Genomic DNA, 25008 nt, shown 5'->3' with positions numbered 1-25008 from the left:
TTGTCTGTGTTTTCTGGAGTTTTCATTAATAGCACAATATTTGGAGCTCTCGCCACGTGCCTGGCACATATGTGTGAACATGAACGTCTGGTGAAATCCATATGACATCAGCTCTGGGCTGGAACTAGCCTGAGTACACCCATTAACACCCGGATAACCGGGGTGGAGCAGATGAGTGACTTCTGCAAGCTGACAGCTCGTCAACAATGGGACCAGATTTCTACCTCAAGCTGTATCCTGGAGCGACAGCCATACCGTGTTGTTGCTTTCCACGGTGAGCATAATTTATCCTTAGAAATGAAGAGGGAGGGGGAACTCTTATTTAAAAGAAGAAGAAAGAAAAAGAGGAGAAGGAAGAGGAGAAAGGGGGGAAGGAAGGGAGGAGAGAGGAAGAGGAAGAGATAGAGGAAAACAGAGAAGCATCATCTTAAAATCAAGAGCGTGCATCTCCTGACGTCATAGCAGACGTCGGCCCAGTGACCTTCACAGCACAGTCCCCTGGAAAGCCACTGACGGTCCCAAGACTCCATACTCACGAAGACATTTCAAAACCTCACGGGGTCTTCTCTGCCCTGTCCCAACGTCAGCCTGACGAAGGCGAAATTGATTGCAAAGTTGGCTGGTTCCTGAGAGGATCTTTTCTCTCATGCTGATCAGTCAGCTGTTCACTGAATCACTAAATACGTCAGACTTGATCGCGGAGCTTCAAGAGTGTTTCCTGAGAATCAATGGAATGAACACAATTTTTGCGCTTCTGTCTTTGCAAGAAGAATCAGAAAGTTTCTTCCTTTATCCCCACAACCTCTCATCTCCAAAAGCAAAAAAGTGGATGCAAAGTGAAGTCTCTCTTTCTGTGGTTCAGGCATTATCACCATTTTACAAACACAGAGAGGAAAAAGTGGGCGAGTTGAAAAGGCCCTATATCCAGAGTAAAAGATCAAAGGGTCAGAAGAACAAGTGGTCACTAAAAAGGAAATAGTTTTTAGAAGGCTTAACTCACTAGAAGTAACAGATATCTTCTCCCTTTTACTCGGCCCCCCCTCTTTCACAAAGCGAACCCACTGCTGTATTAATACAACATAATCCACGGACATGCAGTCGCTCCGAGGTCTACGATGATATCCTGGTGCAGACAGCAATAGCTGGTTTAAGAGGTCACCCGGCATCCAACTCCTTGTGGAAATGAAGTTGGTCATGGTCTCCCACTCTCCTTCTCTGTTGAGCTTACCTTTGCCTCTAGGCAAATAGCACTGTGTGCATAAGCTACTGCTCTTCCCAGGATTTCTCCACTGTTGCAACTCCTCCTAAAGTAATCTAATTAGCAGAAAGGCAGCCCATCATCTGCCCATGAATCCAGCAAATCATAAAAGTTCAGGCTGCTCTTTGAGTCCTTGGCAAAACAGATGTATCTGTGATGTCTTAATATATTTCAGCAGTCTCTTACACACTAGACCACTAATTTGTTAGTGCTTTGCTGCATTCTGGTGAAGGACACTATTCTCTTTTTTTTAAATTTATTTTATTGAAGTAGAGTTGATTTACAATGCTGCGTTAATTTCTGCTGGACAGCAAAGTGATTCACTTATAATATACATACGTCCTTTTTCATATTCTTTTCCATTATGGTTTACCTCAGGATATTGAATCTAGTTTCCTGTGCTCTACAGTAGAACCTTGTTGTTTATCCATCCTATATATAATAGTTTGCATCTGCTAATCCCAACTCCAAATCCATCCCTCCCCCACCCCCCTCTCCCTTGGCAACCACAAGTCTGTTCTCTATTGAAGAACACTATTCTGATGATCAGCCCTTTCTATCTAAGTTGATGAGCTTCTAAAACTGACCCAAGTAGAGCATCCTCAACCTGATAAAGCACAATGCTGAAAAACCTATAGCTGGCACATAGTAAATGCTCAATAAATATCAACCATTATTATTTTCATATGTAAATTTTCAATTGTATGCAGTCAAAACTGTTAGTCTCTTTCATTATGGCTTCATCCTGCAAATGGCCACTCATTTTTCAAAATTCAACTTAAACATCTCCTTGAAGACCTCTTCTCTGCTCCCCTGGCAGTCTATGCCTCCCCACTGGAGCACATGGCCCATGCCACACTGCCAGGACCTATTTCCTCAACCATCTCTGGCTCTTCTCATTTAGAAAGTCCTTAAAGGTAGAGCTTCTCTCGCATTTTGTACCTCGGCACCTAGAACAGCGCCGGCCACACTGAGCGCTCAATACACCTCAGTCTCTTTTCCCTTAATCTTCACGATTCACCTTAAGTTCCACCCCCTCCGAAAAGTTTTCTTTGTCAACTCAAGCTTCTATCGTCTCTTTTTCCCCAGCTGCATTGAGGTATGATTGACAAATTTAAAAATTGCATATTTTTAAGGTGTACAATGTGATGTTTTGCTGTAAGTATGCCTTATATAATGATTAAACAATCAAGCTAATTAACACAGCCATCAACTAATATAGTGACCGTGTGTGTGTGTGGTGACGCTGGGTTTTTTGGGGTTTTTTAATTTATTTTTTGGCTGCATTGGGTCTTTGTTTTACTGCGCGCGGGTTTTCTCTAGTTGAGGCGAGCAGGGGCTACTCTTTGTTGTGGTGCATGGGCTTCTCATTGCGGTGGCTTCTCTTGTTGTGGAGCATGGGCTCTAGGTGCGCAGGCTTCAGTAGTTGTGGCTCGTGGGCTCTAGGGCGCAGGCTCAGTAGTTGGGGCGCACGGTCTTAGCTGCTCCGCAGCATGTGGGATCTTCCCGGACCAGGGCTCGAACCTGTGTCCCCTGCTTTGGCAGGCGGATTCTTAACCCCTGGGGTTTTATGTATTCTTGTCATCTTTGTACCGCCAGTGCCTGGCACGTATTAGGCACATGAATAAATGAATGAATGGCTGGATGGATGAGTAACTATTGAGATGGAAGTTTATGATAAAAGGGAAAGTTTCTGATTATCATCACCCGGAAATTTTGGATCCCATATAACAACGTTTTTAATGTATGACTAAGTTCTCAATAAGGACAGGGAAACCCTCCGGAGCCAAAACATGACACAGGCAAGCATGGCAAATAAAAAGTACAAACAGGGCTTCCCTGGTGGCGCAGTGGTTGAGAGTCCGCCTGCCGATGCAGGGGACGCGGGTTCGTGCCCCGGTCCGGAAGATCCCACATGCCGCGGAGCGGCTGGGCCCGTGAGCCAAGGCCGCTGAGCCTGCGCGTCCGGAGCCTGTACTCCGCAACGGGAGAGGCCACAGCAGTGAGAGGCCCGCATACCGAAAAAAAAAAAAAAAGTACAAACAGAAAGAGCAGACCTGGAAGGGGGCGAGCTGATGCTATGACTGGCAGGGAGAGACAGGCTTTTAGACCTGGTAAACAGCGGGCTTAGATTGCATAGCCTACACAGAAATGGGAGGTGAAGCCTCAGACCTACATGAGGCAGGGAACTGAAACTAAGACCCCTGCATAAAAGCGAGGTCTTTGAAGGTCTACCCGCACTGTAAAAGGGAGAGAAACTATCCATTAGCTCAGAAAGACAATGCTTGTCTTCCTCTGAGTTCTAGGTAAAATAGAAAATTTCCCCTGAAACCTCCAGCCTCAAGTGGATTTGGGCCTCAAATGTATAGTAGCTGGGTTGTCTGGGAACTCTTGAACTGATCGATTAACCTTTTAAATAGTCCCAGAATCATGTTATCTGTGGGGTGAAGTGGTGCAGCCACTATGGAAAAGAATATGGAGCGTCCTCAAAAAATTAAAAATAAAACTACCTTATGATCCAGCAATTCCACTTCTGAGTGTATATCCAAAGGAAATGAGGACACTATCTTGAAGAGATGTCTGCACCCCCATGGTCATTGCAGCATTATTTACAATAGCCAAGACATGGAAGCAACCTAAGAATCTATCCATGGAGGTGGATAAAGAAAATAAGGAATATTAACAGAGAAAGACAAATACTGTATGATACCACTTATGTGTGGAATCTAAAAACATGCAGCAAACTAGTGAGTATAACAAAAAAGAAACAGACTCACAGATATAGAGAACAAACTAGTGGTTACCAGTGGGGAGATTGAAGGGGGGAGGGGCAAGATAGGGATAGGGGATAAAGAGGTACAAACTATTAGGTATAAAATAAGCTATAAGAATATATTGTACAACACAGGGAATAGAGCCAATATTTTATAATAACTAGAAATGGAGTATAACCTCTAAAAATTGTGAAACACTATATTGTGCACCTATAACTTATATAACATTACTGCACATCAACTATACTTCAATTTAAAATTTTTTTAAAAGAGGAAAACAAGGAATATTATTTAACCATAAAAAGGAAGAAAATCTTTCCATTTGCTACAACATGGATGGACCCTGAGGGCATTATGCTGAGTGAAAAAAGTCAGACAGAAAAAGATAAATGCTGTATGATGTCACTATATGTGGAATCTAAAAAAAACAAAAACAAAACACTCATCGATACAGAGCACAGACTGGTGGTTGCCCAACCAGGCAAAATGGATAGAGGGAATCAAGAGGCACAAACTTCCAGTTATAAGATAAATGTGGAGTGTACTGTCCAGCATGGCCATTATAGTTAACAGCGCTCTAGTGCACATTTGGAAGTTGCTAAGAAAGTAGGTCTTAAAAGTTCTCATCACACACAGAAAAAATTTTGTGACTCTGTGTGGTGATGGATGTTAACTAGACCTACTGTGGTGATCATTTTGTAATATATACAAATATCAAATCATGCTGTATACTTGAAACTAATATAATGTGGATATAGACCTAGAGATGATCAGACTAAGTGAAGTAAGTCAGACAGAGAAAGACAAATATCATATGATATCACTTACATGTGGAATCTAAAATATGACACAAATGAACGTATCTACAAAACAGAAACAGACTCACAGACAGAGAGAAACAGACTTGTGGTTGCCAAGGGGGAGGGGGTTGGGGGAGGGATGGAGTGGGAGTTTGGGATTAACAGATGCTAAACTATTATATAGAGGATGGATAAACAACAAGGCCCTACTGTAGAGCACAGGGAACTATATTCAGTATCCTGGGATAAACCATAGTGGAAAAGAACATGAAAAAGAATGTACATATATATATCAGTATATAGTGTGTGTGTGTGTGTGTGTGTGTGTGTGTGTGTGTGTGTGTGTAACTGAGTCACTTTGCTGTACAGCAGAAATTAACACAACATTGTAAATCAACTATACGTTGATAAAAAAATAAAATAAATAAAAATATATGTTATATCTCAATTACATCTCAATAAAAAAGAGGTATACCTAAAAATAACACTAAAAAGTTGAAAGCCAAAAATGGGAAAAAGATATATTAGGTAAATACTAGTCAAAAAAAAACTAATACAGCTCTATTAATATTGGAGAAAAATACAGTAGTTAAGACAAAAAGATAGTATTAGAAATAGAGATATATTACATAATGATAAAAGAGCAAAAAAAAAGAGAAGAGGTAATAATTCTGTACTGGTACATCCTTAACCACATGGCCTGAAAATGTATGAAGCTGCGTGACAAAGACATGAAGGACCTGCAGATCAATTTAACAAGAAGCACGACAGATCCACATGGAGAAAACTAGAAACACCCCTGAAGGGCCCCACGGCAGCTTTGAACAAATGGAAAGCGTCTCATTGTTCTGCAGCATCACAGCAGTGTTGATGACCCCTAAATAAATTCCTAAACTTAACTAATAAAACCCACAAAGTTTTATAGTTTTATGTTTTGATTTTGTTTTGCAAAAGTAAACAAACTAATTCTAAGGCTCGTTTGGAAAAATTAACAATAGTCTAGCAAATAATGAGGGGGGACTGCTACTCCAGATATTAATTTATTACCAAGCACGGCCCATCGATACCCACACACAAACACACACAAACACACACAAACACACATATTAGGGGCTCAGAATAGAAAAATATCAAAATAGACTCAAACATATAGAAATTTCACTTACAATAAAGACAGCATTTCAAATAGATGAGGGGAAAATGAACTACCCAATAAGTGATGTTGAGACAATTGGCCAGTCGTCCAGAAAACCTTAAGATGTTCATGCCTTTGATATGCTCATATCATAGAAATGCTTTCTCCAGATACACACAGGAATGACATAGGTGCAAGAATATTCATTAGAAACACTACAAAGAGCCGTTAATGGGAGATAGTTAAATAATACATATAAGGGGCTTCCCTGGTGGCGCAGTGGTTGAGAGTCCGCCTGCCGATGCAGGGGACAGGGGTTTGTGCCCCGGTCCGGGAAGATCCCACATGCTGCAGAGCAGCTGGGCCCGTGAGCCATGGCCGCTGGGCCTGCGCGTCCGGAGCCTGTGCTCCGCAACCGGAGAGGCCACAACAGTGAGAGGCCTGCGTACCGCAAAAAAAAAAAAAAAAAAAAAAAAAAAAAAAATACATATAAGATACAAGACATATAATAACGTATATAATATATAAAAATATTATATATTTTTTTTTCTCACAATGGAAAAAGCAGCCATTCAAAAGATGAGGCAAATACGGTGAGATTTTGTTCACTGAACATCCCTAAAGGATTAAAAACAAGGTAGAGGGACTTCCCTGGTGGTGCAGTGGTTAAGATTCCACGCTCTCAATGCAGGGGGCCCGGGTTCCATCCCTGGTCAGGGAACTAGGTCCCACATACTGCAACTAAGAGTTCGCATGTCACAACTAAGGAGCCTGCGAGCCTCAACTAAGACCCGGTGCAACCAAATAAATAAATAAAATAGAATAAAATTAATATAAAAAAATAAAAGTTTTTTAAAGTAATAAAAAATATAAACAAGGCAGAGAAGAGAGAACCATCTATACTGTAAGTGGTAATGACTATGTTAGACATGGAGAAAGGCAGACAGACAGGCAATCTCTGGAAGGATTCACAAGAAATGGGTAAGACTAGATGCCCCCAGAGAGAGAGACTGGGGTTCTACATGTCTTTCTGTACTTTTAAATTCGGAACCATGTGCATATATTATCTATTCTCCCCCAAAAATCTCTCTTATAATCAGGAAGGGAGAAAACAGAGACTTCTACTTTCCCCAATGTGACAGACTAGATGTCCACAAGTCCTTTGGGCGACAGATACCTGGTAATGCTAAATGGAATGTGATGACAATTTGCAGCCATAGCAAGTGATTTTTTCACATCCTGTCTCCTAGTATTTGTCGGATCAAGCAACCCAAAATATTAGCAAGAAAATACAAGGTTTGAGCAATTTCAAAGATTGATCTGATGAACATATGGAGAGATCTCTGGACCCAACAATTAGTGCACTCAGATTATTTTTAAATGCTATAAAACATTTACCAGAATTGACCAGGCCACACACACACACACACACACACACACACATACACACACGCGCGCACACACATACACAGATGCATTAAGCTAGAAGAAAACCAAGCGACCCCCAAATGAACATGACATTATCATATTCTCTGTAAAATTTGAAATCCACTTTAAAGATAGCAACAACAAATAAAAACTTGACATGCTTAGAAATTTTCCAGTATTCCTAAAATATATATATATACATATATAAATACTAAAAAAGTAAAATTTTTAGCATTCCTTTAAATATTTATGTACATGTATACACACGCATGCATATATATGACCATAATGGAAATTAGAACATGTTTTGACACGAGCAGGATGACAAGAATACGTATCGAAATGGCTGGGCTGAAGCTAAAGCAGAATTTAGAGGAAATGCTTCATGCTATGCCCAGGGCATGCAGGCCTGACTCCTAGGAAATTCTTGCCATGTTTATACTGTAAGTATGCTATTTGTTGGAAGTTTTTGGTAGGTACTTTCTATTAGGTTAAGGAAATTCCCTTCTATTCCTAGCTAGCTGAGAATTCGTATCCTGAATGAATTGGAAATTATCAATCGACCAGAAGATCTATCGAGAGGATTATGTTCCCCTACTCTGTCCGTTAATATGTTAAAATTGCATTAAGTGTATTCACTGATCTTTGAATGTGAAACCATCCTTTCATTATAGAAATAAATCCAACCTACAAAAACAAATCCCAAACAATCAACACACGGCACCAAGAACATACACATCGATAATTACCTTAAATGTAAATGGATTAAATGCTCCAACCAAAAGACACAGACTGGCTGAATGGATACAAAAACAAGACCCATATATGGCCCACTTCTGATCTAGGGACACGTACAGACTGATAGTGAGGGCAAGGAAAAAGATATTCCATGAAAATGGAAATCCATAGAAATAAATCTGACTTGGGTTTTGTAACTTTTTAAAAAAGACACTTTAAATGTTTTATTTATTTATTTAAGCAAATAGGAAAACTCAGGGGTTTTGAGGCAAAGAAAAGTATTCCTCTCCATGAATATTGTTCATTTGTTCTCAAAATGTGCTTCAAGGATCCCTGGGGCCACTCAAGAATCTCTTGAGGCACCTGTGAACTCAAAACTATTTTCAAAATAATACCAAGGAATGACTCACCTTTTTCACTCTTGTTCTCTCATAAGTGCACAGTGGGGTTTGCTGAAGCCTCCACGATATGTGATGTCACCACGCGCTGAATGCAGAAGCAGCTATGATAATCCAGCTGTCTTCTATTAAGCCAGACATGAAAGAGATTTGTAAAAATGTAGAACAAAGCCCCTCTTCCCCATTTTTTGTTTGTTTTGGAAACAGAAAAAAATATGGTACTAATGTCAGTATATGATGGGTTTATTATTTTGTAATGAATGAATTAATAAATATTTTGAACTCTTCTCAGTTTTCATTTCTATTGCACCAAATAATGATAGATAAAACCCACACAAACAATAGCCCTTTGGAGCCCTCAATAATTGTTGAGTGTCAAGGGAATCCAAAAATTTGAGAGCCACTAATACAGTTAATTGACATTTGGTCATAATACCAATTAAATTTGGACAATATCATTGTTTAAGAGAGACAAGAAAAGATACTGATGATGAGTTAATGGAAAGTTTAACTTTAATTTATAAATTTAATTAATAAGTTTTATATGATTTTAAAATTATTGATTCTGTAAGTCAGTCATTCAACAAATATTTCATGAGCTCCTACTATGTGGTCAAGCATTGCTCTAGATGCTGGGAGAAGACCCTGCTCTCATGGAGCTTACCTTCTAGATGGAGCAGATAGACAGTAAACATGTAAACAAATAAACAAACAAGATAATTTCAGGTTGTGATAACTGCTCTGAAGGAAATACACAGGCTAATGTGATAAGAATCCCTGGGGGGTGTAAGGCATTGGGCTATGTGTTCATGAGAAATTTCAGACCTGGGTCAAGAAGACCTCAGAATCTATACTATGTTCATGGATTGGGAGAATAGGAGAATGGAAATGAACAGCCTATCATGCAAATAGTCCATGCATAAAAGGGTGCAAAGTAAATGACTGCTGTCCTTGGTGTGTGACAAATCTCTTTTTAAAAAACACCTCTCCCACCATTCCCTGGGAGTCGCTGAAGCAGGATTCTTTCAAGAGCTCGGGAGAAAGAGATCCCCCGTCAGGAATGCCATCGTCAGGAATGCCATTGGAGTGCATGTTGACGTGCCGTGAAAATCAGAGGCAGGCAGAGCATTCCAGAGAGTGAGGTCAGACCACGGTCAGCTGTAGATAGAGGCTGACTTAAACCGCCAAGTGTGGGAGCAGATCCCTGGGGAGAGACCAGAAAGGGAAGAACTGAGGACCTAGGAAATTGCCACTTTCAATATTTTAAGATACATCTTATCCACTTGATGTCTTTCCTTTAGGCTCATAAATAGCTTCTGGAACCAAACTTCCATAAGAAATCAGAACCCCACCAAAGGATGTTTCTGGTGTCAGAGAAATCATGAAACGTCTAAATCACACCCACTTCAGTTTTAAAAAAAACTCTCAGTCGTGTTTTTGGACAACACACCAGCTTTTTATTCCCTGCGTCTATTTGCAATCAATAAGGAAAACAGGCGATCCTGTGCAGCACGTAGTTTCAGCCGAGGAGCGCTTGACAGTTCACATTTCCATTTATAACAGAGGTGCTCACTCATCAGCAATGTGTGACTTAGAGCTGCCCTGACCAGCTCAGCACGCAAGCCAGCCTCCCTCCTGATAGTGTAACTAAAATTAAAGGAATACTCCAAACATCACACCAGGACATTTCATTCCAGTTCTTCACCAACTGACACATGTTCCATTACACGTTACCTGATCTCATGGCTTCAGCCACTACCCCTTCACCAATGAGCTGGTTCTCTCTCTCTCTCTCTCTCTCTCTCTCTCCCTCCATCCCATATTTCTACACTATGCCTGGGATACAGGTAGTAGCTACCTCTAAGACGTTCCTTCTTTGATGTCACGCAGCATCTTTACAAAGGAACCAAAGGCTCTGGTTCCCAAAGCAATTTGTCCTCCTGTATCAGCTGTGATTGGCACTACCTTCCACCCTAACAAGAAACCTACAGAGCAGAGATCCCTGGGCTGAACAAAAGCCGGGGTGCAACCATACCCCAGCTTATCTGAGGAATGCATCCCAGCATATCTGGAGAATCAGTGGTGCATCAAGAGGATTTACCTGGAGAATAGAAGATCAGAATGGAAAGAACAGGCCAGAGGTGGCAGCGCAGGATCTGCTTCAGATATTGGTCCCTTGACTTGGCCCCGTGGATTCACATTAGAATTTATGTGTTGAGGCTGAACGACTTTCTATGTGACACAAAGCTTTGTTGCCCAGAGTGTGACCCAGAATAGATGTGGGAAACTTGAGAACATAGCGCAGCTTTGGCTCAGCTGGGGGATCCAGCACTACTTGGATGTCCCAGGTGTTTGCAATTGTGCAGACATGGCACAAAACTTCAGTGTTCTTCACATCCATGGGGCCTGCTACAGTAATAAAAAAAAAAACAACGGAGAATAACAAGTGTTGGCAAGGACGTGGAGAAATTGGAGCCCTCGTACATGGTTATGGACTGTCAAATGGTTCCACATCTGTGGAAAATAGTTTGGCAGTTCCTCAAAAATTTAAACATAGAATTATCACATAACCCAGCAACTCCACTCCTAGGTCTATACCCAAGAGAATTCAAAACAGGTACTCAAATAATTACATGTACACACATATTCAGAGTAGCACTATTCACAATAGCCAAGAGGTGGAAACAACTCAAGTGTCCATCAGCTGATGAATGGATGAACAAATTATGGTATATACATTCAACGGAATATCATTCAGCCATTAAAATAAATGAAATGCTGTACATGCTCCAACATGGATGAGCCTTGAAAGTATTATGCTCAGTGAAAGAGGTCAGACACAGAAGGTCACATAGGTAGGACCCCCATTTATGTGAAATATTCAGAATTGGTAATTCCATAGAAACAGAAAACAGGCTGGCAATGGCCAGGAGATGGGGGCAGGGAGGATAGGAAGTAACTGCTTAATGGGTCCAGAGTTCTCTTTTGGAGCAGTGGAATGTTCCAGAACTGGATACAAGGGATGTTGCACAGTAATGTGAATGTACTAAATGCCACTGAAATGTTCACTTTAAAAAGGTTAATTTTGGAGCTTCCAGGTTGGTGAACACGTTGAGGTGCTGGGAGCGTAGCGTGTGGAAAGGGTAGGGGAGCTCTGAGCCCCTTCCCACATCCCTCGCCTGAAGCATCTCTTCCATCTGCCTGTTCCTGAGTTACATCCTTTTCTAATAAATGGGTTATCTAGCTCTTATGGCCCACTAGATCTCGATTAGATTGAAGTAATATGATGACATAATTGAGAAGAAACAGTGAACACCTTCATTTTTTAGACAGGACAACATGGATCAGAAATTTTCTGTGAATTCTGGGGAAGAAGTAGCTGCTATCTATGCCTCACAATAAGATGTTTCCCTCAGCCCAGAAGAGTGAGTCCATGTTCTGAGCAACCTTGGTTGTAATGTTACCATCAAAGAAAATATCACTCCAGGCCACTACTTTGTTTTGGTAATTATTTTTTTTTATTGGAGTATAGTTGATTTACAATATTGTATTAGTTTCAGGTGTACAGCAAAGTGATTCAGTAATCCATACATACATACATATATCTATCCTGTTTCAGATTCTTTTCCATTATAGGTTATTACAAAACGTTGAGTATAGTTCCCTGTGCTCTACAGTAGGTCCTTATTAGTTATCTGTTTTATATATAGTAGTGCGTACACGTCAATCCCAATCTCCTAATTTATCCCCTCCCTTCCTTCCCCTTTGGTAACGTTAAGTTTGTTTTCCATGTCTGTTGGGAGGGGCCACTACTTGATATCTGGAATAGAGGTGGAGAGGATGGCATTTGTGTATTTGAAGGAAGGAAACTTGGCAAATGCCTTTGTTCTTTGTAATCAATTTATTATCTTGTTTGTAGGAAGGCTTCCCAGGTATTAAGATTACCAGCAACTGTGGAGTACCTGAGAAGCAGGATATTATGAAGAAACTGAAGGAGATTGCATTCCCAAGGACAGATGAATTGAAAAGGGACCTTTTAAAGAAATATAACATGGAACATCAAGAATATTTGCAAAGCAAAACAAATAGAAAAAGCTGAAATTTTCCGAAAAACTGACACCTCTGAGATTGACAGAGACAGAAAGGAAGCAAACTGCTCCGATGCGCCAGCAGCAGCTCGAATGGGAGCAGTTTGTGATTTTTGAAGATCAACTCAAGAAGCAAGAATTAGCCCGAGGTTACAAGGGGAGCCAGGAACCGCACCCCCAAGCCCCCCACTCCCCCGACCCCGCTCTCTGAGAGCAGATTCACCAGCAGATTCATGGGACTGCTTTGTCCTGCTTTCGCCCACACCAGAACAACCCCTTGCTGAATGTATCTGCAGATCAGCCCAATAGAAGTGATGCGATCAATTACACTATTCAGTCTCCTCCCCTAAACAGGGCCTTAGAGCAGCTGCTTAACTGAGTGCTGCACACTCAGGGCTGTGATGTGCAGTTTTATCACGAGATCTTGGCCACACACGCTGCAGCTGGCAGATCTAATGCAGCAAGAGGAATGGAAACCTGTGGAAACGGACACAAGATGAATTTACTGCTATCCACGTGGTCATGCCGGAGCAGTCTGCGGGACCAGACGATTGCGACATGGAGAAAATGGAAGAAATGGAGAAAATGGAAGAAAATTCCATGTTTAGGGTCAACAGGATGGATCCAGACACATTCGACCCAAGCTGCAGTCTTGTCCCGCCCTGGTTGCCAGAGGCTGTTGACATTTGATTGTCACCAAAGCATGAAGACAGTGACGACTTCAGGCTCACCAGAGCAGCCAGCGGCTTGGGGTTCCTGCTTGTAAAACGAAGGGCTTTCACCCCCCGGGGACCCCAGGCTGTCCTGTCTCTGCAAACATGTTTGGTAAATGACATAAAAATAATTGGGGCCAACGCATGTGACATGTTCCGACAATCAGCACTGCCAACACCAGACACCTAGCCGTGAACATGTGGTCGCTGGATGATTCCAGAAATGGCTGGCATTTTACATGTGCACATTTGTAGATCAGAAAGTTTGGTATTTATCGCTCTTGCACATTTTGAACTTTTCTTTTGGGGTTGTTCTGTCTCAAGAGAAGTCACAACGGTGTTAAATCTATGTCTAGTAATATACCCAAATACTATGACCAGATAATAAATGGTGCTGCAAACAAACAAAAGGGTTAACCGAATGTGACTTTCACCTCAATTAAAAAAAATTAATCAATGTAGTTCACCCCATCAACCTAAGATCAGAGAAAACATAAATGACCATTTTACTAAAAGCAGAAAAAGTATGGGAAAAGAACAACGAAACTTTGGTGCTGTCACAATGGACACCAGCATCTGGTCTAATAGGCCACTGAGTCCTGAAACTTCTACCCCCCCGCCCACCCCGAGCTGTCACCTGAGTTCAGGTCTCATCACCTCAAGCTGGGATTGATGGACCAGCCTCCAGCCTGATCTCTGCCTCTGCTCCATCCTCGACTTCTGCAATGAGCTTTCCAAGGTGCAAGCCCGATTTTGCGAATCACCTTTGCGTACACTCTCCCTGTGACTCAGGTGTGGACGTGGACGTGTTTGCCTAGAACCACTCTGCTCTTTCTCTGGACATCCGAGTGTTGTCTGAAAAAAGCCCCGGGTAGGAGGGGTGGGTATGAAGCCCCCAGTCAAGCCAAGAGGGTCTGTAGCACAAATATTCAGCCAAAAATGTCAGCAGCAGGAGGGACCGGACAGACAAGAGACAACTAATGAAAAGAATACCCACTCACTATTTCTGAAGTATTTGACAAAATTTTAAGCTAGTTGACGGTCCTCAACCCTTTCATTGACCGCGCACTGTTTTCCAACGAGTCCACAGGACATTTCAGGTGGGATGCGACGCTTCAGCTTCAGATTCGAGGAACTTCACTGTAGGAAGTCATCGTTTTGTCCAGCTTTTCTCCAACTTTACTCTACAAAACACTGGGGTCTGCTAACCGTTCGAGGTAAAGACCTCCAGGTTCGCCCAGTCAGTGTTGGTTTTGTTCACTTACTGCAGCAAGGGCAGGTGTACACCAGATGGGGTGTCTCAGTAAGAGGCTGTGTGGGAAGGGGCTTCTGTAGGACCTGGGTTTGTGCCGAGTGATTCTAAGGTGGGAAGCGCAGGGGAAACAGGAGTCAGGTCAGGGCTGGAGGTGGTCCTGAAGCGGCGTGCTCTAACCATTGGGTATCTCCAAAATCTCTGTCCCGGGGGTGAGAAGAACAAAGCACCTCTGGGGAAGGCAGTGATAAGAACACAGGAGCCACTCACAGGCACTTTGCAGCTGCGCTGTGGCCTCGCACTGGACGTGTTTATGACTACCGGGAACATCTGGGCCAGCTTGTCGGGGCTGATTTTTACTTTCTCAAGCCCCACAAGTTAGTGAGTGTTCCTGGAAAACGAGAGATCTAAATAAGCCTGTGAAACAATGGTAAATAAACACACTACTGGGCTTTCGGGAGCTTTGAACACACGAAGGTGACTTGCGAATCTCCCAAGATACCGGCCATTTGTTTCAACACAGCTGCGTGACTCTGTTCAAATGTACATCAGAACGCCCAGTGGTTTTCCGCACTTCTCCCACACCCCGAGCACTTCCACTCTGACCTCTTTGCCTATGGATTCTGCCCCCTCCTCTCTCTGTTCCAACCACCCTGGCCTCCACCGTGTTTCGTGAGCACTTCCCTTCCCTCTGCCCAGAATGCTTTTCCCCACGGGCCTGCGGAAACTGTTCCCACCTCTCCTTCAGGCCTTTGTTCAAAGGGAATCTTCCAGGGAGGCCTTCCCTGCTTTCTCTCCGTGAAATCAACCCCCTCCTCAACTCTTCCAGACGCCCTTTCACTGCTTTATTTTTCTTCTCAGCACTCATGCCATCTCAGGTATTCTCCACTTTATTTTTTTCTTTGTGGTCTTTCTGCCTATGTGGGCTGAACTTTTTTAATTTTTAAAAAAAATCTTTAAAATTTTATTATTTTTTAAAATTTAATTTTTATTTTATATTGGAGTAGAGTTGATTTACAATGTTGTGTTAGTTTCAGGTGTGCAGCAAAGTGATTCAGTTACACATATACATATATCCATTCTTTTTCAGATTCTCTTCCCATATAACTTATCACAGAATATTGAGTAGAGTTCCCTGTGCTGTACAGTAGGTCCTTGTTATCTATTTTATATCTAGTAGTGTGTATGTATGTTAATCCCAAACTCCTGATTTATTCCTCCCGCACACCTTTCCCCTTTGGTGACCATAAGTTTGTTATCAAAGTCTGTGAGTCTGTTTCTGTTTTGTAAATAAGTTCATTTGTATCATTTTTTTTAGATTCCACATATAAGTGATGTCATATGATATTTGTCTTTCTCTGTCTGGCTTACTTCATTTAGTGTGATCATCTCTAGGTCCATCCGTGTTGCTGCAAATGGCATTATTTCATCCTTTTTTAATGGCTGAGTAATATTCCATCGTATCAATACATATGTACCACACCTTTATCCATTCCTCTGTTGATGGACATTTAGGTTGCTTCCATGTCTTGGCTATTGTAAATAGTGTTGCAATGAACATTGGGGTGCATGTAACCTTTCAAATTATAGTTTTTCAGGATATATGCCCACGAGTGGGATTGCTGGATCATATGGTAGTTCTATTTTTAGTTTCTTAAGGACCCTCCATACTGTTCTCCTTAGCGTCTCTACCACTTTACAGTCCCACCAGCAGTGTGGGAGGGTTCCCTTTTCTCCACACCCGCTCCAGCATTTATTATTTGTAGATGGCCATTCTGACTGGTGTGAGGTGATACCTCATTGTAGTTTTGATTTGCATTTCTCTGATAATTAGTGATGTGGAGCACATTTGCATGTGCTTGTTGGCCATCTGTATGTCTTCTTTGGAGAGATGTCTATTTAGATCTTTGGGCAAGATTTTTTTTTTTTTTTTTTTTTTTTTTTTTTTTTTTTGCGGTACGTGGGCCTCTCACTGTTGTGGCCTCTCCCGTTGCGGAGCACAGGCTCCGGACCCGCAGGCTCAGTGGCTCACGGGCCCAGCCGCTCTGCGGCATGTGGGATCTTCCCAGACAGGGGCACGAACCCGCGTCCCCTGCATCGGCGGGCGGACTGTCAACCACTGCACCACCAGGGAAGCCCTGGGCGGGATTTTTAAGGATTTTGTCCCGTGGTGCATCCCCAGGGCCTGGAACCGTGGCAAGCACATAATAGGCACCTGATAAACATTTTTCAAATGAGTGAATATGCAAACGCCTTCCAAACGTCTCCTCCAGCACAGGAAGTGGGGAGTGAGGCCTCTGTGTTTTCGGTGTACAGACAGCAAAGAGGCTTTGGAAGAACACATGGGGAGCCTCGGGGACTCTTCTTCCAAAGCTTTAGAATCATATCCCCAGATCTTTCCCCTGAAGTCAGTCTTTCCCTCAAAATCCACCCACCAGCCTGGAACCGAATACTGTGGACCGCTAGATGGCGCTGTTCACCACGCATCGTTGGATTCTTAGCCGTCGCCCTGCCGTCCTAAGACCTCGCAAATCACCTTTTTCCTAGAGAGAAGTATTCCAGGGAATGGTTACCACTCCCTAGGCCGTCTCTCTAGACCAGGAAGAAACCCAGAGTCCTACAGCATCTAGGCTGTAGATGCTGTAGGCTAGTGGCCTATCAACTAGCCACTCCCACCCAGGAGCACAGGTTAACACTTTGCTTGAGAGCAAAAGATGTTTTTAGTGCAGTCGACCCTGGGTACCCACAGGGATTGGGTTCCAGGACCCCTGCCCCATATCAAAATCAAATCCCTTACGTAAAACGGCATAGTATTTGCACATAACCTAGGCACACCCTCCTAAATACTTCAAATCATCTCTACCTTGCTTACAATACCTAATACAATGTAAGTGCTGTGTAAATAGTTACTGACGTGGCAAATTCTAATTTTGCCTTTTGGAACCGGAATTTATTTCCTTATTTATTTAAATTTGGGGGGATATTTTCGATCAAAGTTTGGTTGAATTCATGCGTGCGGAATCCACTGATACAGAGGGCCAACTCTACTTGGAGTACCCTGGCAAACGTTAAGCAAAGCTTTGGACCTTTTTGAAAAGTTGCAGGACTTCATGCCTCCCCTTTGAGCTTGACCAATGGCCTTCTTGGCACAATCCTTTTCCTCTCTGCCCTGCCTCTCTAGCCAATGAGGTAGAGCTTCAGATTCCAGCTCTGTTTCCAACCTTGAGCTACAGAAATGCAAGAGGCAGCATGAAATGGTGACCCGAGAATCTAGTGGAGGGAACTGAGTGAAGACAGCATCTCCTGGGACCCTGAGAAACTTATCCAACGTCTCTCAAGATGGGTTTACGCGGCTGCATGATGGGGATAAAATGTCCTGGACAGAACAGAGGTAGTGAGCATTAAATGAAGCTGTATGAGGCTTCAAGCCAAGTTTTCCATAAAGCTTTGTTTTCCATTTCCAGATACTCTAACACTTAAGCCAGGGTGATTGGCTGATCTGATGAACCCATGTCTGTAATCTCAGCTGGTCTTCAGACGTCCCAGGGAACAGAAACTCAATGGTTGAACCTCCCCACATTGTGTTGAATAATAGACCATTTGCTCAAGGTACGTCTGCAAATGCAGGCATAGAAAGCTACTGTCTTTGTAAATGTCAGTTGACCAGCAACTATCTATGGAGAACTTGTGATTTGCTTTGGTGTTTTAGGAAGATTATTCTGGAAGCCAAAATATGACAGATCGGGGAGGGGGTGAAGACAAAGACACCAGTTCTTCAGTGAAATATCATTGTTTCTTACCCTTGAGAGGAAATATGTAAGTCAAGGCATATTAGAAAGGCTGTTAGTTTTTGCTCCCTGCCCTCCCTTTTTTCAAGCAAAAAACCCAGAAATAACGGTTCCGTTTGGGGAACAAAGGCACATCCCAGGGGCTGTTCACTCACTGCAGCCGTGCTCTCCCACACAGACGGTGCCCACGGTGAGTAACAAGAAAGCCCAGTTGTGCCTTTGCTCAGCCAGGCCCTTGGCTGGGGACTTCCTGATTGCCAATCCCATGGGACCATCTCCTTTCCCAGAAATCACCCTACAGCCCGTTCCCTCCTCTCCTACTTAGAACTGTGGGGCTAACTTCTTGAGCTCCCTTCACATCATAACCCGTCGCCGTTCCCTCTCTGCAGCCCCAAAGGCTTACCTATTTTCTATTGCCTCTCCCCCTCTCCTCTGTCCTGCAAGGACCACCATACACCCTTCTCCGCTGTGGTTCTACTCTTCCTCAGCTCACACTCAGAGTGTTGAAACACATCAACAGGAAGAGAAAGGAGATGATTTCCTGTGACTTGATTTTATAAAAATAGAATGGATTTTATAAAAAGAAGCCGCAGCCAGGAGCAGTATTCACTCACCTAGCAGTTACTCTAGTTATAGATGGTTGGGTGTCACAGGCAAGCATATTGAGTGACCAGAAGGTTGCATCAGACAGGATTTCTCATTTCCAACTTCCCCTGTGTATGCCCTGTGTATGCCCTGGTCAGCATCTTTAAATTACAACCTGATTGTTACACAAATAGGAAGTCTTCCCATTAGCTGAATTGTGGCCTGCAATTTTATCTTACAAAGGATGTTTGATTCCCAGACCCTGGCTTGATTCTCCCAAGATTTTGCTGACTTACTGTCTCCCTAGAAAGAATGGACATTTTGCCTGGGAAAAGATGGACACGTAGGAATTCCAATTGGGAAAAAGAGAAAGAGTCAAAATCCTGTTCCCATTTCAGTAAACTGTGCGTTCTCTGCCCCTCCCCCAATATTCCTTTGCTTCTGATATTCAGCCTTGAAATCTCTGTTCCAAGAATATGGAAGGATTAAGATGCCATAAGCCTGATATTCAAATCAGGAGTTTCCACTCCTATAGAACCTAGATACGAGCTAGGACTTAAAAAAAGAAAAACCAGCCTGGCATTAAATGAATTCAGCACCTCTGAATTTATTTATAACCTTTTCCTTGGCCTTTTATCCAAACAGATTTCTGGGATTTTTTTTTTTTTTTTTTTGAGGGTGGAACCTCTCAAAGTGGCTCCTTCTGCCTCTAACAGAAGTCATAAACTGGCCCTCCACAAACCACATCCAGCCAGCTGATGTATTTAGTTTGGCTCACATAGTGTTTTTTTAAAAAGAAGAATTAGTTGTCAGCGTTTAACATTTGTACGTAAAAATATAGGCTTCTATGAAATAAATATTTCTATAAATACACATTACATAAAATACAGATTTCTGTATTGTCTTGGGAAAAATAAAACCAGATGAGGCAGCCCTGGTATGTTATTTCTACATGGGTCCTTGGGGGATGTGAACCATTGACCCAGTAGTAGGAAATATACAAGGGAGATCATTCATAGGAAAAAGTGGGGCTGGGAAGGTGACCCGTTTTCCTCCAGATCTACATCTCTAGGTCTGAACCTTAACTCCAATGAGCATTCAGCTCTACCACCCCAATGTGTCTGAAACTAAATGCAGCTTCCTAAGTACCTGCCAGACATCTGGTTTCCGAAAGCAGCACAATGCACCTTCTGACCACGGAATCGGCTTTAAGTCTTCCGGTCTTCTTCCCTGCCGCCCCTCCTTCCCCATCAGCCGCCGTGCCCTGAGGCTTATGCTCTCAGAAGTCCACTGGGCAATAAGATAGCTACCAACCACGTGAGCACCTAAAATGTGGCTAGCGCGAACTGAGATATACCATAAGTGAAAAAGACACACGGGATTTTAAATATTTATGCTAAAAAATAATGATAATCCAAACTGGCTGATGAATAATTTTACGTGGATGACCGACTAAAAGGATATTTTTGACCTACTGGGTTATGTTAAATAGTATTTAAATAGTTAAATATTATTAAAATTAACTTGCCCATTTCTCTTTACCCTTTTTAACATGGGGCCTAGAAAATCTTAAATGACACGTCTTGAAAATTTTTAATCACATTTGTGGCTCACGTTATCCTTCTAGTGGACAGCGCCCTTCAAAACATCTCTTCACATGACGTGATGAGGTGCTAATTATCGCTACAAAGGCAGTCATGTCACAACACATAAACGTATGAAATCAACACGTTGTACACCTTAAATTGACACCAAGTTATATGTCAAATACATTTCAAGAAAAAAGAATCTCTCTTGGGTTTGTCCTAACCTTTCCGACCTTGCTGCCAACCTATAGCCTAGTTTCTCACATGCTTTTTGCTCCTAAAATTTCACATTAGTCTAGGCTTTTCTCCCTTCTAATCTGCTCTACACACCCTGGCCGAGTTTATCTGCCTAAAACACTACTTTTATCACGAAACTCTCCTGCTCAAAAACTAACACCAGCTCCCATCTCTACCCCATAAAGTCCAAATTCTTGGTAATAACAGCTTCCACTTTAAAAACCTATTGCGCACATTATGTAATTCTCCCAACAACCTAACACCTAGAATGTCAGACTTTTTGCTTTCTAAATAGAACAAAAAGGACTGCAGCATTTGCCTGAGCTGGGAGGGGAGAGGGAAAGCACCTCTGAGCTGAGACGTTACAAGGATAACACAGTTAAAGCATCCAGGCGGCGGCTCCTTCCCTTACGATGATTTTTACAACACCTCACAATCAACTAAAGAGCAATCAACATCTGTAGATGTGTTAGCTGAACTATTTTTACATCAGTTGAGAGGAAGAATAATAGCACTGAAAAAAGAAACTGTTATATTTGCATTTCAGAAAACCCAAACCAGAAGTCAACCAGAAAAGCTTAAGAGAAACAGTTCTCTTCACTCACCCACTGTAGGTCCAAGTTTCCTATATACATATATACAGTTTTGTCACAAAATAGAAAATTTGAATTATACCAGTCTGAAATGCAGTGGTACAACAACAATAAAATATCATTTCGTCTCAAAATTTGAAAAGCAGGAATTAAAAATTTGTCAGTAATTATATACATCCAAAACTAGCAGAGCTACTGATTCATTAGTTGTGTTGATAATTCTACATGGCAACATGTATTCATCTTGGGAAGAGAGACCGTTTGGATTCACCTCGAATTACATGAGGTTTTTACTGTGCTGTCTTCAAGACTTCATCCTTTTCATAAAATACAACATCCTATACCCATTTTATTTCATTTTTTCAGCTACAGATCAGATAGGTTTTGCCAAAAACTGTCTAGCCGAGTCGTTGGTGCACGGGTTTTGAAATCAGACAAAACCACATTTTACCATTTATTGTGTTACTTCAGGCAGAATTGTCTAGCAGTTCTGTGCTTCAGTTACAGCTTCTTTAAATTGGGCATAATTACGCTTTCCTCCCAAAGTTTTGTAAGAATTCAACGAGATAATACACATTGTTAACACGGTGCTTGACCTGTGGTAAGAGTTCTCAACCGACAATAGATAAGACGACGTCCTACCTATCTGGCCTCAGCATCCTCCTGTTAGAAACAGTCTTCTAAGCAGCTTGAAGACTCTACGAGAGGGTGGGGTTTTGGCGTCCAACGCTCTCTACTAAACTGTAAGTTTAGTAGACGGAGTGTTACCCAGGACACGGGGCTGGGTGGGGTCGGAACGAGCGCGCCCGCCGGTCTGCTTTGCCGCGGCCGCGACGCAGACGCCGGACCGGAGCCCGCAGGCCGGGCCCAGCTGCCTGGCCCTTCCCTCCTCCCGCTCTGCCCGGCCGCCCTGGCAGTGAAAACACCGCCACGTGGCCTGCAGCCTTCGCGTCACGCGCCTTCTCCCAATGGCAAGCCGTGTCTCGGAGTTGGGGGCGGGTCGCCAGCAGGGCGGTACCGCCCACAGCCGTCGCCAATTGGCCAAGGGTGAGCCGGGGCGTGGGCTCACGACCAGTGGAGGCCGGCAGTGGGGACCCCACCCTGTCGACGGCTGGGTCCGCGGGACCCGCAGGAGGGGGCGGGGCGGGGCGGAGCTGAGCGAGGAGGGGCGGGGCGACGCGGGGCCCGGGCGGGCCCGGGCGGGGCCGGGGGCGGGGCCGGGGGCTGAGGGGGCGGGCAACCCGGCCCGCGGGGTCGGCGCCAGCGGGCTGCTGAGGTGGCTGTCGCTCGCTCGGAGCTGCGGGTCGAGCCCCCGATGGAGGCCGGGGCCGCGGATGGCCCCTCGGGCGGGGTCGAGGAGGCGCTCAGCTGCTTCTCTTTCAACCAGGACTGCACGTAAGCCGAGGCGCCTGCCCTGCCGGGAGGTGGGAGTGAAAAGTCGCGATCGGGGGTGTCGTCCAGTTGGCAACTTGTGCAGGAGGCGCGGGCCTACGTCCCCAGAGGCCTCGGCGGACGGCCGGTGCTGCCCGGACCGGTGAGGGTCTCCGGGCCGCCCCGTCGGCCTCCCCGGCCTCCAGGAGGGGGCTGAGCACCCCCGTCGCCCGCTGCCGGCCGAGAGCCAGGAGGGCCCGGCCGGGGGGAGAAGGAGGGAGTTAGCCGGGGGATTGGGGCTGAAGGAGGCCAAGGAACGTGGGGGGACGGGGGGGCGGGGTAGTGACCAAAGTGGGGGTCTGGGGAAGGAGGGGCAGAGGCCAAAGCAAAGGAGATGGGAGAGGGCGGGGAAGTTGCAAGCGGACCCGAGGCGAGGTAGTTGGGGCCCAGGAAGATGGGAGTAAGGAGAAACTTTCCCATTTGTCCTTGAGCATCTCAACGTGGCATCTGGGCAGGGCCAATGACTCAGAGGCAGCCTATCCCTGCGGCCAGGCCAGCCCCGGTCCCAGCCCCGGCGCAGGGCACCTCGCCCGCCGGATCTGGGCGTCAGGAGCCTCTCCATTGCTCTCACTGTGTCTTCCCGTAGCCCACTGGAGAGGCCGAGCCTCCTCCTGGGAGTCCAGGAGCCCTTTCCCCGCCCAGGCTGCCTTCCGGGAGAAGCGTGAACTCCGCTCTGTTGCCTTTTGACTGGATTTTTAACGTTTCACCTTGATGTTCCCATTGGGACTTTGGCCAGAGAGCCGGGAGCTGCTGAACTGCGTTTCAGACAGCTGGAGGGTGTCCCTTAGAAGCAAACTGCTGCTCCCTTACCTCTTCTCATGGGATTGTTAGACACCAGCTCTGGGCACCGTATGGAATAATCTCTTTGGAATGTGCACCCAGAGCATTAGGCAGTGATGACCTCTTCCCAGTTCCCCATTTCCTGTTGTACCAGTCTCTGTCGTGCTCCTTGTTTGGAGTCGGCTTCAGGTGTGTGTTGGCCGTCTGTGCCTGGGCTATGCTAATATTGAACATTCAGTGGTGTAATTAAGGCCATCGTGTACCATAAGCAACCCTGGCTTCCATTCCCTTTGTGTTTCTGTTTAAAAACACCCTCTGCCAAACGATATACCTTTGTTCGAAAAAGCTGTCTGTGTAATCGTGTAATCCAGTAGCTGTACAACTGGGTTAGAAGCGGGACTTTCAAGCTTCCCTTGACCACAGCCCACAATAAGAAATACATGTTACAACATTACCCAATATCCAGATATAGATGTGTGTGTATACACACACACACACACACACACACACACACGTATCATATCACTGAAAAGCAATTCACAACATGCTCTTAATGTGTGCAATGCCCTCTGGTATTTTGTGTTTCTTTTTTTTTTAAAGCCATTCGTGACTTACTAAATTATTTTCTCATGGGTTGACAGCCAGAGTTTACAAAAATGATGGTCTAGATTCGCTTCTGATGTTTTGTAAGAAACATTTTGCAAGAGAGGATGGCTGTTGAAATGCCTGGGTGTTTGCCTTCCCAGTTGAGAGCAGGTTAACGAGGGGAACTAGGGCTAGTTTGCTTCTTAGTAGGAAATGTTCTCAATTCTGCTTTGTAGCATTGTTATTACATTTTTTTAAAGGGATGTTAATTTTTACTCTAGGTAAGTCCCAGCTTTCTATAGCGGTTGGATAAAAATGTTATTTTCAAAACCGTAGGGTGCTTGGGAAGATAATGTCCTTAGTCCCTACTGTCAGTTCTGTCTTCCTGGCTCTGCTGGGCAGCTCTGTCGCACCTATAAATAAAAGTTTTTGTCACAGGCAGTTGCTTTGAGCCTTAGAGGGTATGGCATTGGATTTTAAAATAAGTCAAGCCCCTTGCCGAATACATTTCGGAGTGTCAGCGTGTCTTTTTCTATAAGTATAGGCCAAATTTAGGGTCCAGGCTTCCCTGGTGGCGCAGTGGTTGAGAGTTCGCCTGCCGATACAGGGGACGCGGGTTCGCGCCCCGGTCCGGGAAGATCCCACATGCCGTGGAGCGGCTGGGCCTGTGAGCCATGGCCGCTGAGCCTGCACGTCCGGAGCCTGTGCTCCGCAACGGGAGAGGCCACAACAGTGAGAAGCCCGCGTACCGGTAAAAAAAAAAAAAAAAAAATTAGGGTCCAGTTTTTCTGGAGAAGGTTAGTTAGAAGACAACTAACTTTAGCAGTCTTCACTCATCC

General features: G+C 44.1%; 1 protein-coding gene, 1 long non-coding RNA gene and 1 pseudogene across 2 annotated transcripts in view; 2 read left to right on the top strand and 1 right to left on the bottom strand.

The window, feature by feature from the left end:
* Positions 1–524: 524 nt before the first annotated feature.
* On the bottom strand, positions 525–22253 carry LOC132414466 (uncharacterized). Its single transcript, XR_009516960.1, has 3 exons — positions 22016–22253; positions 8544–8656; positions 525–718 (listed from the first exon to the last, which is right to left on the bottom strand). It is a non-coding gene; the product is annotated as an uncharacterized lncRNA (long non-coding RNA).
* LOC132414452 (AMSH-like protease pseudogene) lies at positions 11871–14150 on the top strand (annotated as a pseudogene).
* Positions 22254–22614: 361 nt separating the features above from the next.
* Positions 22615–25008, top strand: part of WIPI1 (WD repeat domain, phosphoinositide interacting 1) — a 29777-nt gene continuing 27383 nt past the window's right edge. Inside the window, exon 1 of the mRNA XM_059997122.1 lies at positions 22615–22768. Within this exon, the coding sequence (XP_059853105.1) occupies positions 22689–22768 (80 nt within the window). The 5' untranslated portion in view covers positions 22615–22688. The remainder of the gene's footprint in view (positions 22769–25008) is intronic.

The sequence above is a fragment of the Delphinus delphis genome, chromosome 19 (genome assembly GCF_949987515.2).
Source record: "Delphinus delphis chromosome 19, mDelDel1.2, whole genome shotgun sequence".
In the NCBI taxonomy this organism is placed as follows: Eukaryota; Metazoa; Chordata; class Mammalia; order Artiodactyla; family Delphinidae; genus Delphinus; species Delphinus delphis.
This window is presented reverse-complemented; position numbering and strand designations above follow the sequence as displayed.